Source organism: Benincasa hispida, chromosome 10, assembly GCF_009727055.1.
Source record: "Benincasa hispida cultivar B227 chromosome 10, ASM972705v1, whole genome shotgun sequence".
NCBI classification, from domain to species: Eukaryota; Viridiplantae; Streptophyta; class Magnoliopsida; order Cucurbitales; family Cucurbitaceae; genus Benincasa; species Benincasa hispida.
In genome coordinates, this window is record NC_052358.1 from 31,181,793 (window position 1) to 31,198,828 (window position 17,036).

Here is a 17,036-nt window from a genome sequence, read left to right on the forward strand (position 1 = left end):
GGTGGATGTGCTTGACTTCAATAAGGAAAGCACCGAACGTTCTTGAAGTAGAAGTCTTGTAAGAGTCTTTGTGTCTTCAAGGGTCTTCTATCTTCTAGGAGTGTAGCTTCAGGAGTCTTGGGAGTCTTTACTTTTTGATGAATTCTCTCTCGGCTCTCTAAATGTAGAAAATGTTGACCCCTCCAAATGAGGAGAACTTTTCTCTTTATAGAGTTCACAGGTGGCTTGGGCTTGGTTGATCCAGGGTCTGGCCTTTGGGCCCAATTAGTTGGACTTGGGCTTGGTTGGTCCATGGGTTTGGCCTTTAGACCCAATTAATTGGATTTAGGTCTTATTTGACATTTGGGGGTCAAATTCAACCTATTTTTGGACTTAGTTGGACATTGACCCAGATAATAATATCAAATTAGGCCAAATTAATCTTATCTGATTCAACGGTCATGATAAAACCAAGTGGCGTCATTGAAATTTGTCTTCAACTTCAATTCAAGACAAATGTCAACTTCTAATTGAGCCCAAATTTAGTGATTTCGAATTTCATCATTAATTTAGTAACATTGCCAATGGCAACTTGTGATTGGTCCAAAATTTCTCATTCAGCAGTAACATTGCCAAGTCGCAAAGAATTGTTGGAGTTATCAGGTGCCGAGTCTGGATTCCAAAATCTTGGACATGAGGTATTACACTTAACAATCAACTTATAATAAAACTGATGTTAAATGTTAATATAAAAAAAATTAAAATTAAAAGGTTTAATTTTATCGGTATAGTTAAATCACTAGAATTTTGTATCATTTTACCAAATTTTAAGAAAGATTGGAATGTTCAAAATGATAATTTAAATGAAGAAATTGCGAATAACATCAATATTTCTTATGTGAATCATTAAAATAATTATTTTCAAGTTCAAGAATTAAAAGTGTGCACATAATATTGTTATAAGTCTAATGAGAGCGAAATAGATAACACTAATTTTACTTTGTTCTTACATTCTTTTTTATTTAAATTGGAATAATAATTGGATTTAAATTCTATCCTTTTATCATATAATTTAAAGAAATAAAAAAAAAAAAAATTGTAACCCAAACTATAAAAATTATAAATAATTAACTTATAAAAATTCATTTATTAAATAATCTTTTAAAAGAAAAATTCATATAATAAATATCAACCTATAAATAACTAAAACAATAGGTATAACTTGATCATTATAGCTAAACTACGATCAATCTAACTAGTCTGCTTTTTTATGATTAAATTTGAAATTTACCAAACATTAGTCTACCCTGTATGACAACTATTTCCCCCCCCCCTCCTAAAAGTATAATTTCCAACAATTATTTTAAAAGTTACAATAATTCCAAACAAAGTCATACTTCTTTTAAATTTTTGTTTTCCAGATAAACTGGTACCACATATTATTATTTTAATTATTTTTTAGTTTTCAAAATAATATATTAATTTGAAATTATATTTATATAAAAATTTAATTATAAGCTTAACCTCTAAATTTTATAGTATCGAAAAATATCAAGTTACACCTCTAAACATTGAGGTTGTGACAATTTTAAACTCTGAAGTAATAGTTGATCAATTTAAACTCCGAAATTTCGTAAGTATATGTGAACCCTAAGCCCTAATTTCTCTACTTGTGTATGTTCCCCACTGAGACCAGTGTGATAAGTAGGTTGATGTGAGAATTAATGGTAATGGTAGAGAAAAAGGTGAAAAGTTAGAAGAAAAGTTTGAATTTGAAAGCTTGACTCTTGGGTAAAGCTTGAGAAAAATTGGCTAAGTGTAACCCATGCATTGGAGGCTAGGAAATTGGCTAAGTGTTGTGCCATGTGTTGGCCATGCTCATTTGAGAGGTTATTTGGGCATTGAAGGAAGCTAAGGTATGGCGAAGAGAAAAGTTAAGCGTGGGAAGGCATGCGGTAGCCAAAGTCTTGAGAGGTTAGCATGCATGCAGCAGCCAAGTGTAGCAATGAGTGGGCGCTTGACGATCGTGTAGTAAATGCGCGGAGCTAAGCGACGCGGTAGGCGATCGTGTAGCAATCGAGTAGTGCTCAGCGATGTGGTAGGCGATCGTGTGGCAAGGTTTGATGCTAGACGATGCAAATAGTCGCGCTAAACGATAGCGCTATGTGATGGACGATAGCATTAAGCGATGAGGCGTTGGCACTACACGATCGGCATCAACGCTCAACGATGACGCTGGGCGATGGCGCTACGCAATGGGTGTGGGCACTAGACGATAGCCATGTTGCACTAGATGATGGGCGTCAATGCTACACGATGGCCATTAGCGAGATCTACACGATGAGCAAGAGTTGTGTGATAGGCTATGTGCTATGCGTTGGGCGAGAGCGAGATCGTTGGGTGACAAGCATCAGCGTAAGGTCACTAAATGATGAGCTACACGATGGGGCAGTGAGCTAAATGATTGGACTTGTGTTAATCGGTATTAATCACCGATTAAAAACACCAGATGTCCTTAGCACCGGATTTAACTCCATGAAAACTGAAGGTGTCATGATATGCTTTAATGAGAAGCGGTGGAAAGCAGTATAAAAAGGGCAGGCCAAACTTCAAATGATCATTTCGATCATTTCCTCCGTGAAAATTTAGAGTTCTTAGTGTTGTTGGAAAGCTTTGAGAGTCTACTTTCAGAGATGACACTTTTGGAAGAAGTTCTCATCGAGATAAGGTCAGAGAAGGAGAAAAATAACCAGTGGTTCTATTCTCAGGTGAATCCAGGCCATTGTTAAAGAATTGAGTCTCTAGGACAGACCACGAGGCGTCTGAAGCTGAAATTTTGAGGTAAGCTTTCTGAGAAAATTATTAACAAGTTTGTATAAGAAAATTTCTTAAGATGAGCTCTATAATTCGAGTTATTAATTTCGAAAGTTAAATCTGGAATTTCATGAACAAGCAGACAGCTGTTTGAGTTGAGTAAGCTGACAGCTCGAAGGAAACGCTTGGACAGACCAAGGGTTGAGCTTTTCCATGTGTTGGACCTATTGTGTAGGCTGAGGATAGCTTGTAGTAGAGTCTTGGACGTATAAGCAACCTTGAGGACGGTCATGTGCAGCTGTAAGAACACTTAGAGAGAAAAGTGTTGGTTGCATAAGTGGTGTTGCGTTTGTGAAGAACAGTTGAAAGCGTTGCATGAGCCAAATCTCAAAAAAATTCCTAAGTGTTAAGACATACAGCAAGGTGCATTGAGTGAAAGTCTTCAAAAGAGGAAGGCTAAATGCAAAGCTTACTTAAGGGTTAGTCTCAAAAGGGATACTTATGCTAGTAGCTAATATATGCTTTTGTGTCCATGGGATTGACACCATTGATAGAAGCATATCGACCCTTGAGGAATAGTTCTAAAATTTTTGAGTGACTAAATATTTAAAAAAAATTTAAAGAAACCATGTTTTAAAGAAAGATTATTCTTATGCTAGCTAGTTTTACAAAGTAATTTCCAAGCAAACCATGAGTTATGTTTTATAAGCATGTCATGTATGAAAGTTTATTGAAAAACTAATTATGTGTGTTCATTACACCAAGTATGCGTTAGTATCTTTAAAGACATATTTTCTATGCGTTATGCTTTACATGCTTTAAAGAGAAAGTCATCGTATGAATAGTTTTACTTGAAACTCGATAACGAGGAACATTCGAAAAGGTATCCGAGCAGCTCGATACTGAGGGACATTTTGAGAAGGTATCTGAGAAAAAGTACCTAAGGTATGACGGTACTTAGTTATAACCACATGCATGTACGTAGTTAAAGTCAGAGATTGAGCAAAAGGGTTTTCTCTTGACTAAGAAGTTGACATTGAGATTTAACCACAAGAGGGTTATTCTCAACTAAGGAATAGTTTAATATTTTCATGAAAATAACTTTATATGCTTTATGCTTGGAAAATGTTTATGTTGCAGTACAAGGTTACTGTAGAGATTTATATTTCAGCTTAACCTCTTTATTAAGACTTTTTGCATGAAAATCAGTTTTCTTTCTCAAGTCACTCACTGGCTAGCAAGCTCACCCCATTTTCAAATGTTTTTCTTTCCCCCAGGTAGCGGTCAAATCCTCAGGAGGTAGCTCTGCATTTGCTCTGCCACTCAAGGATAAAAGTTATTGTAACTTGTATGCTAGGTGGTTACTGTAAATATTGTACACATGTTTTAAGTTGTTCATATAGGGACTAAGGTTTTGGGTATCGAAACTTATGAAACTAGTAATGTAATCTCTATAAATTTTGTGTGTTTAAACTTAATGTTTTTAGCCATAGAGGCATCCATTGTGTATGAGATTGCATGTTGATATCAAATTATTTTTCACTAAAGTTATTAGGCAGTAAGTGTCAACAAAAGGGTTGATAATTGTTGCAGTCATGTCCTTTCCTAGGCTCAGAGAGTAGTCTGGGAGGGGGTGTGACAGTTTGGTATCAAAGCATAAGTTTCTGGGAAGGTTAAAGAGTTAGTTGATACCAATTGGTATCAAAGCATGAGGTTTTAGGTGAAAGAGAGAGTTCATGCATTAGATTAAGTCCCATAAGTAAGTCCCTAACATGTGTACTTGTTAATTGGCAAAGATGTCAAGGAAAAGTGGCAGGCTGAGCAGACAGGCAGAGGAGAGGAATGTTGACCCTACCAGTAGAGGCCCTGAAATTAGACAGGACCCAGATCCGAAGGGGAAGAGAGTTAGAGACCTAGTAGGGCAAGAGACAACTTCTACAAATGAGTCGAGTATACCACAAGTAGATGCAGATCCCCAGATGGAGAATCAAGTATTTGATAGAATCGCCCAGAGATTAGCAGCGAGTGTAGGATCGATTCAGACCGATCCAGAGAAGAAATTCGACGTTGAAAGGCTGAAAGCTTTAAGTGCCACGACGTTCGATGCAGCCACAGATCCAGTAGATGCTGAGGTTTGGTTGGATTTTATTGAGAAATTTTTTAGTGTTATGAGATGCCCTGAGGACTATAAGGTCGGGTTAGCGGTGTTCTTGCTACAGAAAGGGGCTGAGAAATGGTAAAAAGTGATAGAGGCTAAGAGAAGCAATTTAGAAGCTATGACTTAGCCTGAGTTTAGAAAAGTATTTGAGGACAAATACTACCCTAGTGATTTTAAAGAAGCAAAGAAGGAGAAGTTTCTTAGGCTGACTCAGGGATCGATGATGGTTGCTAAGTACGAGCAGAGGTTTACAGAGTTATCTCAGTATGCCCTTCCGATCATTGTGGAAGAGAAAGAGAGATGCAGAAGATTTAAGAATGGCCTAAGAAGAAAGATACGTACTCTCGTTACCTCAACTGCTAATTGGATGAATTTCACTTAGTTAGTTGAGACTGCTATTAGAGTTGAACGGAGTGTAGCGAGGGTAGACATACTCCAGACAGGTGCAGAGTAGTTCAGAACTCTAGGAGAGAAGAGAGGTAAGAGTTTTAGACCCCCGTTCTCTAGACAGTCAAGTATGAAGAGTTATGGAGGCGCAAGCTAGCAGGGTTCGAGTCGAATAAGGTCAAGATCTGCAGCTGAAATGAGTGGTAAAACAGTAACAAATCGTGCTAGCAAGTCAGTAGCTAGTATAGGAAGGAAACCACTGTGTGCAAACTGTGGTAAGTGCCATACAGGAGTATGTTATGACAACAGGAATGTTTGTTTCCAGTACAGACAAGTGAGGCACTTCAAGAAAGATTGTCCCCAGCTAGGTCATGGAGCATAGGATGAACAAAGAGAAGTTACCCAGGTTGTAGACCAACCTAGAGTGACTTGAGCCATAGGTGAGGGATCCGGTGCAGCTAAGCAGAAAGGGGTAGCTGGATGACCCCAACAGCAACAACAACAGCAGCAGCAGCAGGGTAGAGTATATGTTGTGACATACTAGAAAGCAGAAGAGGCTCCATATGTCATAATTGGTACGATAACTTTATGTAATCAGTCCACTTATGTGTTATTTGATCCCGGTGCTACGCACTCATTCATATCTAGCATGTTTTCATTGCATATAGATAGAGTGCTTGAGCATATGAATGAGGATTTTTTTTATCTCACGCCTGTAGGAGATACTCTAGTTGTGAATGAGTATTATAGGAATTGTGAAGTAATTCTTGAGAATCAGAGTTTATGGATTGACTTGATTCCACTAAAGTTGCTAGAGTTTAATGTTATCTTAGGGATGGATTTCCTAAGTAAACACCACGCCACTGTGGATTGTTTTAAGAAGAAGATAGTATTTAGGAAACCAGGTGAAAAAGAGATAACCCTGGTAGGAAGTAAAAGAATACTTCTAGGAAGTTTAATATCAGCAGTGAAGGCTAGGAAGCTACTGAGTAAGGGATGTGAGGCTTATTTAGCCTATGTGGCGGTTTCACAAAATAGGAAGCTGAGACCTAAGGATGTACCTGTGGTACAAGAATTCTTAGAAGTGTTCCCTGAAGAGTTATCAGGCTTACCACCTGACAGGGAAGTTGAGTTTACTATTGAGTTAGTTCCAGGTACAACACCTATGCGTTATGTTTTACATGCTTTAAAGAGAAAGTCATTGTATGACTAGTTTTACTTGAAACTCGACACCGAGGGACATTCAAGAAGGCATCCGAGCAGCTCGATACTAAGGGACATTTTGAGAAGGTATCTGAGCAAAAGTACCTAAGGTATGATTGTACTTATTTATAGCCACATGCACATAGGTAGTTAAAGTCAAAGATTGAGCAAAAGGGTTCTCTCTTGACTAAGCATTTAACGTTGGAATTTAACCACAACAGGGTTATTCTCAACTAAGGAGTGGTTTAATGTTTTATGATGAAAACAACTTTATATGCTTTATGCTTGAAAAATGTTTATAGAAATTAATATTTCAGTTTAACTTCTTTATTGAGACTTTTTGCATGAGAATCAGTTTTCTTTCTTAAGTCACTCACTGGGCTAGCAAGCTCACCTCATTTTAAAAAAAAATTTCTTTTCCCCAGGTAGTGGTCAAATCCTCAAGAGGTAGCTATGCATCTACTCTGCCACTCAAGGACAAAAGTTATTGTGACTCGTCTACTAGGTGGTTACTGTAAATATTGTACACATGTTTTAAGTTGTTCATATAAGGACTAAGGTTTTTGGTATCGGGACTTATTACACGAGCAATGTAATCTTTGTAAATGTTGTGTGTTTAAACTTAATGTTTTTAGCCATAGAGGCATCCGCTGTGTATGAGATTGCATGTTGGTATCAAATTATTTTTCGCTAGAGTTATTAGGCAGTAAGTGTCAGCAAAAGGGTTGATAACTGTTGCAATCATGTTCTTTCCTAGAGAGTAGTCTGGGAGGGGGTGTGACAGTATATCAATTTGCACCCTCATTCGTATTTTGTTTAAATAAATATCGGATGGGATTTATAATTTTATCAATTAAGCTCCAAAATTGTCATAAGCAAATCAATTAAAACCCTTTATTAAACTTTCCTTTGAAAATCGTTAAGGCCCCATTTGATAATTTGTTTTTGTTTTTTATTTTTGAAAACTAAGCCTATTTTCTCACCATTTCTTATAATGATTTGCAGTTTCCTTAAGCACAATGATTGAATTCTTAGCCAAATTTCAAAAACAAAAACAAGTTTTTAAATGTTACTTTTTTTACTTTTCAATCTTTGGCTTGGTTTTTTAAACCATAGGTAAAAAGTAAATAACAACAAAAGAAATTTAGAGGTATAAGTAATGTCTATAGTCTTAATTTTCAACAAAAAAAATAAAAAAATCAAATGATTACCAAACAAGACTTAATGTATCAATTCTAATTGTCCATTTTGTTACTATGGCATTTGAAGAAGTCTACATACGTGTAAGAACTAAAAGCATGTACAATTTTCAAGGTAATCCTAATAAAGGGTATAAATCGATTCACTTATGACAATTTAGAAGTGTAATTGAAACAATTATATTCTTGTACAATATCTTTTGGAGAAGAAAATATGAATGGGGATGCAATAATTACTTTTACGAAAATCCAAGGTTTAAATTGATATAGTTATTAGTTCAGTGTTTTAATTGATATCAACCTAAATTTTAAGGGTATAAATTGGTTGTTGCCCTTCTTTTAATTACATTTTAAAATTTCAAAAATAATATGTATTTATGGGTGAAGTTTCTAATTTTTCAAGATTGTGTCTAATACGTCTCAAAACTTTCAATTTGATGTCTAGTAAGTCATTTAAAAATGTTCAACAAATTTTCAATTTAGTATTTATAAGTAGGTCATAGTAATATTCAATATCGTTAAAGATTAACGATTTTTAAATTATGTCTAATTGAATCTTAAATTTTTCTTTTTTAAAAAAAATTTGTTAACAATAGCCGATATGACTTATCAAACACAAACTTCAATTTTATGTTTAGTATAAAATTTAATTTATTCTAAAAAAATATAATATATATATATATTTATATTTTAAATATGTAAGAGATTTGTTGGATACAAAATTAAGAATATAAAAACATAGGTTACATTTTTTTAAATTCAAGGACCCTATATATAAAGACACAAATCAAAAGGCTTATAAGCTACACTAGATGTGACTGATGTTATGTCATTTTGAACCATATTAATATATATGGACCTCTCAATTTTTAATACTCTCCTCCCTACATATTTCAAGGCATAGTGATGATGATGTTTAATTTACAAGTTATTTGTAATTATTTTATTAATTATATATTATGAATAGTAATTATTTTGATATAGAAACTTTTAAATGTCACTGACATAAATAATAACATCAGATAGTCTAAATCTAAAAAGTTAGACCATTACCAAGAAAAGAAAAAAAAACTTCAATATCCTAATTTACATATTTTAGATAATAATTTGAGGACATAATAAATCAAATCAATACTCAAAACCTTCACATGCAAGTCTATAAATAAAACTGTATTATTGATATGAAGAACAAAAATTTTAATCACAATAATGAGGTCAATAGTTTAAAAGATTTTACAATAATGATCTTGGATTCCTTTTGTACATTTGGTACCAAGATTTTGACGGTGTTTTTTTTCAATTATAAATATATATATCTTTCAAAACATATTAAGGGAGTATTGTAGTTTCAAAGAAGTTTTTTAGATGGAAGTGATAAAAATAACCAATACCGCTCAACACTCAACCCAACGCTCCCACTTCATCAACACGAAAGAGGGAGAGAATACTATTTGAAAATATATTTTCTAGATTAAAAAACAATCATAAGAGGAGGTAAATACTAAAGTATGAACAAATTTATTATCATCGATAGGAATATGAAGAAAATGAGCAATGTTCATAGAGTTCCCAACAAATACCCTAAATGAGGATCCTGATATCAACTAACAAAGAATATTTTCTAGTAAGGATATTAACAACCACGAGTGGTCATAATCTACTTCAAGCGATGAATTGATCCTAGATCATTTCCTCTCAATTGCAATCTGGTTTAAAGAAGTTCGTTTATGAAAAAGGTGAACATTTGTTAAATTAAAATTTTTAGACAAGTTCGTCTCTTTAAAAGATAAATTATATAAGACAATTCAGATTGATCTCTGTGTGTCTCTCAACCGTCTTGTACCCGACTTTAAAATAAAAATCAACTCCATCTTTTATTAACATTATAATGGAGTTCATATTTTAAGGAGACAACTTTATTTGAAATTTAATTTTAAAAAAGTATGTGTCTTTTTAAAACTTCAATAATTTTTATAAATTTTGAAATTTATGTGCATTTCTAATAAATTTTAAAACATGCCATACTAAATTACTTTTTTAGAGAAAAAAAACTATAAATATAAATTTTAACATTCTAAGAGAGGGAGAAAAAAAAGAAAAAGAAAATTGAAGTTTATATTCTGGAATTTGGCAGTATTTGAATTTTGAACGAAGATTTCGAAGTTAAGGGTACTAAACGACAAAAGTTGTTGCAATTGTCAACAAGGGTAAAAGAGTAAAAAAGGTAAGTGGATGACGTGGAGAGATCTGATTGGTTGCAGGAATGGCATGAACGACCAAGAAGAGTTCACAATCACCACCAACTGTATATGAGAAAAGAAGAGAGTTTGTTTCTTTTTTTTTTTTCTTTTCTTTTTTTTTAAATTAAATTTATGTTCTTTTGAGAAAGAAAAAAAAAACAACAATTTTTTATTTTTTGTTTATAATTATGATTAAAATGAGCATCATTATAAATAAAGTCCACCCCCCAGGTATCTTCCAAATTCATTGGAGATTAAAAACTTACCCCCTTCTCTTCTCTTCTTAGGTTTAATTAGTATTTAGTAGAGTAGAAAAAAAGGAAAAAAAAACAAAAAGAAAAAGGGAAAATTGGAAGGGTTGTTTGGGGGAGAAGAAAGAGTGTGGTGGAGAGATTGCAGTTCCGATTTGAGTCTTATTTCTTCTTTTATCAAATTAAAATTGTGTAATATGTAGAGTTGAAGACATGGTGGGTTCATTTCTTCACTCAATTCTCGATTTGGGTGCTTCTTTTTCTGCAATTCATCCTCATTATTGGGTATCTAACCTAACTACATGTTTCTTCAACTTGGGTTTGCTTCTTTTTATTTTTTTTGTTCTTGAAATCTTGCCTTTACTGTGATGACGTAGGTTTTGTCTCTTCTTTTCACTTCCTGATTTTCCCCCCCTTTTAATTGTATCGACTGATTTTTGGTTCCGACGATTGAAATTTCAACTGGGGTTTGCTTTGTTTTTTCAGATGGGGAATACCCTTTTGCTGAATTGAATTATGAGAACACGAAGAAGTGTTGGAAAGCAATTTTTTTGGTATCCTGCTGATAGGTTTTCAGAACCCATACTTGAGTTTGCTGTGCGTTTTCTTGAATTTCATCCAACGGCTTTCATCTCCCCAGCAGAGGTATTCCTTGATTTGTTTCTAAAGAATCTGGAAATTGGGTTTTGTTTGTTTTTCCCCTGTAAACAAAACCAAAGAAAAAAGAATATATGTATATGCATGTATTAAACTGCGATATCTGGTTTGCTTGTCTGGACTATGCTAGTTCTGAGTTTAGGATTCTGAAGGGTTAGATGTTTGTTTCTTTTGTGTTCTTCACTGGTTTTTTTCCTACCACTTAATGTGAATTCTGGTGTTTTAACATGATAGCTAGTGCAAAAGTGTTTGTGGCAGAAATACTTTCTTCTCTTGTTTGGTACTTTTGAAAGCTCCACTGAATTCAAGGATTTAGTACAATAGTTCCTTTTAGTTTCTGAGGACAAAATGATTTGGATTTCCCCTCTAGTGTTTTCTTTTTCTCTCTTGAGTTGTAACAATATTTGGGTTTTATTCGATGACATTATGTAATATCTTGGTTTGTTTATTTCTCTGATATTAGGCCATGTTAATTACTTTTATGAGGTTGGGCAGGCGTTTTGAACTTAAAGGTCATAATACAATGAATAATGAGGAAGTGTCTAACATACCAAGGACATCTGTGAAGATCTCATGGAACCATGGAGGAAAGCAAGTGGCTATTATTGGGTCATGGGATAACTGGGAGACTAGGTACTATTTTGAAGTTAAGATGTTTGAATCTGAACATTTTTTTTTCTTTGGGGTCTAATTGAGAATATTTCATCTCCTGTTAGGGAGATCTTGCAGAGCATGGGAAAAGAATTTATTACTATAAAGACACTTCCCTCGGGGATCTACCATTACCGCTTCATGGTTGATGGATGGTTGACATGTGCTCCTGATTTGCCGTGGGTTTGTGATGATTCAGGAAATTCCTACAATATTCTGGACTTGATGGTAATTCACTACTTAGATGTCATCTGTTTAGTTAATGGACGCCCCATATATCTATATTATAGCTTATATATATGGTATTTGAGATTATATGGACCGACTCCATGGTCCTTTTTTCTTCTTTCTTTTCAAAAGAAAAAAAGGGTAGTTTCATGTTTGGTTTCAACCAAATTCTATTTAAATACAAAGGGTCATATTGGGCTGCATTTGTTCATTTTCTTCTGTTAACAGTAATACGGTGATTAGGATTACACGAGCTTTACAAATTAGAAAATATAGTTATAGTTTCTAGTCGACCATTTTTGTTGACTTGGATGCATGGCATTGGCTCAATGATTCATTCCTAGATTTCTTAGGAAGATGATAAAGGAAATATCTCACTGTAAAGATTGTCCAAAATAATACCTTTTTAATTTTCAGATAGGATCAGTGGTCTCTGCATCATTCCCTGACCATGTCCTTGAAAAGATATTTGTTTTGGCCTGACCTTTCCCCTAAAATAACCAACTTTTGACTGAGTTTTTGAGTTGTTCCCAATTCAAAGAGCAATCTGATTGCTCTGTTTGAAAGATCAGAGCATCTACCAAAATGAGAAATGTGGATTCTGGGGAATATATATATATATATAAGAGCATTCTACTGATAGGAAAAGAGAATGGGATGGAACAGTTAAGTTTGCAACTTATTTTATTTCTTACCAAAACCACTTCATGGACTGTTTGGTTAAGGTTTTTGGTTGATAAAAGGACATTCAGACGTGATGGAATGAGATGTCAAAACCACTTATGAATAATGTATTTTAGGATTGAGGGGCTTGAAAAGGGGAAACAAAGGTTGAGTGGTGTATATGTGATATATGAGCACTGAAAGCCCCGGTTTTCTAATAAGTTACCAATTATTATGCCCATGGGACAAGGGAAGAAAATGATTGATTTGATTTTCGGATGCTCGAGTATGAAAGATTGAAAATGAGAAACAAATCTAGGTTTCTAGTTCTCCTGTCAAGTTCTGCTGAACGAACCGACCTTGATGCTTCTTTCATTAGTTTTGGCTTTTCTTTATTGCCACTCTTTGTTAATGATGGATAACTCAATCTTAATAAAGGAGCTTTTTGTCTGCCCGGTACTAATTTGAATTTATATTGAAATTGTATTACAGACACCTGTCTCAGAATTGCCCGAAAGTCTTTCTGAGTTTGAATTTCCTCCATCCCCACCATCAAGTTATGATAACCAATGCTTCAACGATGAAGATTTCAGTAGGCCTCCACCGGATCTACCACCACAACTGCGAGAGACCGTTTTGAACGAACCATCTTGCTGCACAAGTAGTCATCAGTCCGGTGTGCAGCCTCGACACACTGAATTAAATCATTTATACCAAAATAATGTTGGAGGTGAATTCATGGCACTTGGTTCAACATTCAAGTTTTGTGAAAAGTATGTCACAATGTTACTTTTCAAGCCCTTGCTGAAAAGAAATTGATAAGACTTTGGTCAACTGTTTTTCCCCCTTCTAAATTTGTGGCCTACCCTTCTGTATTTCAACCGCTTAGCTGGGATTAATTGAGCAATGATTATTTATGTGAAGATTGTTATACTAATAGATTGAAGAGAGCTTGAAAGAGAATTCATTTCCATTTTTAATATCTGTTCATTGTGGATCCAATTCTCTATTCCCCACCTTTTTTTTTTTTTTTTGTGTAATTCAAAGCTATTTACATGTATTGGTTCCTTGGAAGAAGTCATGGAAGTTGATAGTGGCCATGCCCTCAAACGTATTTGTTTCGATGCTGCGAGAGATCTGCTGCTAGACCTAAAGAGGTTTCAGCTACTAGGATGTTTGTAAACTCTATATTCCTTTTCCCTTTTACTTGTGCAGTATGTCTTAAACCATTGGAATGGAAATGTTGAACCCATTAAATTGTTCCCAGGTGTTTCTGCATCTTCTAGATATCATCTTCATTCTCTCTGTTGCAATGAAATTCTATTATTTTCCATGTTTTTTCTTCTCTTTCTGAACTGTTCATTTCCTCCTGAAAATTTATTGAGTTTCTTATTTACTTCTCTCGTCATTTCCTCATTGAACTTTGTTGTGTCTTCATGGAATTAATATCTCAAATTGCTGCAGAACCACAAGACAGCAGGGGCGAGGTAGGGTTCGTACCTCCAACCTCAAGAACATAAATAGATGTCTTAACCGCTAAGCTATGCTTAAGTTGCAGCAGTTGTCAGTTTTTTATGCATTTTCCTGGCTTATTATTATTATTATTATTATTATTGTATTTTCATCTGTTTGTGATTCCAACATATTACTGAAAGATACCAACAACAAATTATTGTATTGAAATGGAGGGGAAAAGAATCCAAACATTTAAAACAGTGAAAATGAACCGAGTTACTATTCTCTGTATTAGCTTCTGGAATAACATTACAACTCAAAGCCAGGCATAAACAGTGGGTTTTGTGGACTGTAGAAGATCTCAGGTTACTGTCATGGTGTTATTCCCTTGGCATTTGCAGTTGCACAATGAGTTTGTTCAGATTCATCTCACAGGTACCTTAACCCAGCCATTAGCAAAAGCTATGGCTAAGATCACGAATGGAGTCGACATGCCGAAGATGATGATATAAGGAAGAGGAGTCTTCATAGGATTCTCCCCTTCCCTCTCTCCTGCTGTCTGCCAATACCTGCACCAAATTCAATCAGATTTCCAGCTTTGTAGTTGATATCTTGTATTTCCACTCAAACTGATAACATTCTGATACCAGAAAAAGGAGAACAGAAAAGGGAAAGAATTTTTTACTGCTCTGGCTCTTCTTCTTTAGTTATAAACTTTTTCTTCGCCCCCTTCTTGATTTCTGCATCTCCACCACCTGAAAAAAAGCATCACCACCATTTCAAAACCCATCAATATATTAGCAAGAGTGAGTTGCAGATCCAAGAAAAAGTGAAACCCCTTTTAACCTAAATTTGCAAGAAGCTTGAAGCGAGAAGGCATTGGCCTCGGCTTTGGCAACGAGAAGGGGCATGGAAGAGGAGAGAAGAAGGAAGATGGGCTTTGTTGGAGAGGAAATTTGATGGTAAGGGAAGAAGAAAGAGGGACTTTGACAGCCATTGTTGAAGCAGTTGTGAGGTAGTGAATGTTGTGTTTGTTGGGGATGGCATATTATATCACACTGGAGATTTGGATATGAATGTTGTGGCACTGATATTTGCTCATCTTAGCCAATACCTGATATGACAGCCAAGCCCAAAGGGCCCCATCTTCATCTTTCCTTTACATTTGTGGTGACATTTCAATCACTAGATTGTGGTTCTATGAACCCATATGTACTTTATGGTGGTTGACATTACTCAATAAGACTTTTTACTCTCTTTTTTTTTTTTTTTCATTATTATTATTGCAAAATAGATCTGAAAATTTGTTATTTCTAACCTGAAAAGTTTTAAATAAACAAAACTGATCTCTTTCTAAAAACATCTTTTTCTAAATTTCTAACCTCCTTCATACCATTTTGTTAGTGACTTCAACTTTACCTTTAGTTTTAAATATTTTGCTCCTCAAGTGACAAATCCTCACTTAAAAAATAATTATAAAATAACATCTGTGTTTTTTCTTAACAGATATAAAAAAATGGTAGTGAGATATTTATGGTATAATAGCAAATAAAAAAATAGTGATCCACAAAATGAAAAAAAAATTTCTTTATAGAAAGAAAAAAATTATTATTGGTGGAAATCAAGCCTAATAAATTAAATAACATTGAATATGAAATATAGTAGTAGGAATTTCCTTCTTATTAAGAACAAATTTAAAAAGTAAATTATATTAAATTAAAAAAGGAATTTTCTGGTAATTTCATAATCCCATAAATTCTAATTTTAGTTTTTTTCCCTAAACACATAGTCGAGGCACGCTTCTGATAAGCACTGTCCTGAAGACAATTAATCGCTCTGTACGGGTTGCAAGCAAACAATAGATATCACACACAACTCATCTTGTATTTTTGAGTTCTATACGTTTGTGTCTATTTTGGTCTTGGACAAAATCCTGAATTCATGAGAGCTGTAGAGAACATAAGCCATTTGAAATGTTCTCATAGAAACAAGCCCACTTCTACTCTCATATAGGTAATATTGATTAAGAGCATCTTGTCATAACTCATCTTGTAAGACAAGATATCAATATAACCTTGACATCATTAGACCACACACTCTAGAACATTATAGAAATGGGAAGAAACTATAAGTTTCTTAGTGTGTGAACTATGAATTATCTAGCTAGTTCACCTAGATCTTCGAATCTTCAATCAACTAGGTTAGGTTGCCACCAGATAACTCATTTTATAGGCTTTAGCCTCATTTTCCTTGATGTATATGTGACTTGCTCTCTTGACAATTCTTTCGTCAAAGAATTTGTAATATTCTCTTTCAGCTTCACATAATCAATCAAAATTATTCCATTAGAGAGAAATTACCTTATCGAATTATGGTTGCGTCTAATATGTCATGACTTGCCATTATAGACATTATTCTTGACTTTCATAGAAGCCGCTAAATTTCATAATAAATACATATTGCACCTACAGGCTTTGGCCACAATGGAATATCTTCAAGAAAACTTTGAAGCCATTCAACTTCTTCTTGCTTATCAAAGCTATAAACTCTGGTTCCATATACTAGAAGAAATTTGGCCTTTTATATCAGTTAAAAAAATAGATAAGGATGTACAATGTCGGTTGCAAAATGGGGAAAAAACAGATCTTTAACGTTAGTCTTAAACCGACATTATAGATGAAACTACAATGTCAGTTTAAAATTGGCATTGTAGCTAAACCCAATTTCTTCTTCCTTTTAGTGAAATCCTCTTATTTCATATCTCAATTAGAGATGTCCAATTTCCCCACAAGGACGGGGCCCCGCGGGGATTCCCCGATTAGACAGGGAATGGGGGAGGGAGTGAGGAAAAAAAATTCTCCGTGAGCTAAATTCCCCGTCCCCGACACCGCCGTCGGCCTTGCCTCGTTCCCCGTCCCCATCCCGATTAGCTTTTACATATTTATTTAGTATAATTATCTAATGTTATGTTATTATTATTATATAAATATTACATTTAAATTTCAAATTTGATTATTTATTGGGAAAGATAATGAATATGTTTAAATTGAATGTTTAAATTTAGATTTTATACGTGAATAATTTGATTTATATTTATTTTTTTTACTAAAAAAAACTAATTAGTTTTTTGGGCCAAAATTTGAGTAATTTA

General features: G+C 34.3%; 2 protein-coding genes across 4 annotated transcripts; one reads left to right on the forward strand and one right to left on the reverse strand.

Annotated features, from left to right (window-relative positions):
- Nucleotides 1-10,204: 10,204 nt before the first annotated feature.
- LOC120089302 (SNF1-related protein kinase regulatory subunit beta-2-like) lies at nt 10,205-13,708 on the forward strand. Of its 3 annotated transcripts, none has more exons than XM_039046736.1 (5): nt 10,205-10,447; nt 10,718-10,876; nt 11,352-11,521; nt 11,605-11,767; nt 12,923-13,708. In XM_039046736.1, exons 2-5 carry the CDS (start codon nt 10,748-10,750, stop codon nt 13,247-13,249), a joined length of 789 nt encoding a protein of 262 aa, XP_038902664.1. In that variant the 5' UTR covers nt 10,205-10,447; nt 10,718-10,747; the 3' UTR covers nt 13,250-13,708. The 3 variants fall into 3 exon arrangements, with proteins under 3 accessions (XP_038902664.1, XP_038902663.1, XP_038902665.1); XM_039046735.1 differs by having other exon boundaries at nt 10,208-10,516; XM_039046737.1 differs by lacking the exon at nt 10,205-10,447 and having other exon boundaries at nt 10,738-10,876; nt 11,384-11,521.
- A 376-nt stretch (nt 13,709-14,084) lies between these two features.
- On the reverse strand, nt 14,085-14,947 carry LOC120089303. Its single transcript, XM_039046739.1, has 3 exons — nt 14,732-14,947; nt 14,571-14,640; nt 14,085-14,454 (listed from the first exon to the last, which is right to left on the reverse strand). The coding sequence occupies exons 1-3, from the start codon at nt 14,880-14,882 to the stop codon at nt 14,310-14,312; spliced, it is 366 nt and encodes a 121-aa protein (XP_038902667.1). The 5' UTR covers nt 14,883-14,947; the 3' UTR covers nt 14,085-14,309.
- Nucleotides 14,948-17,036: the final 2,089 nt, after the last annotated feature.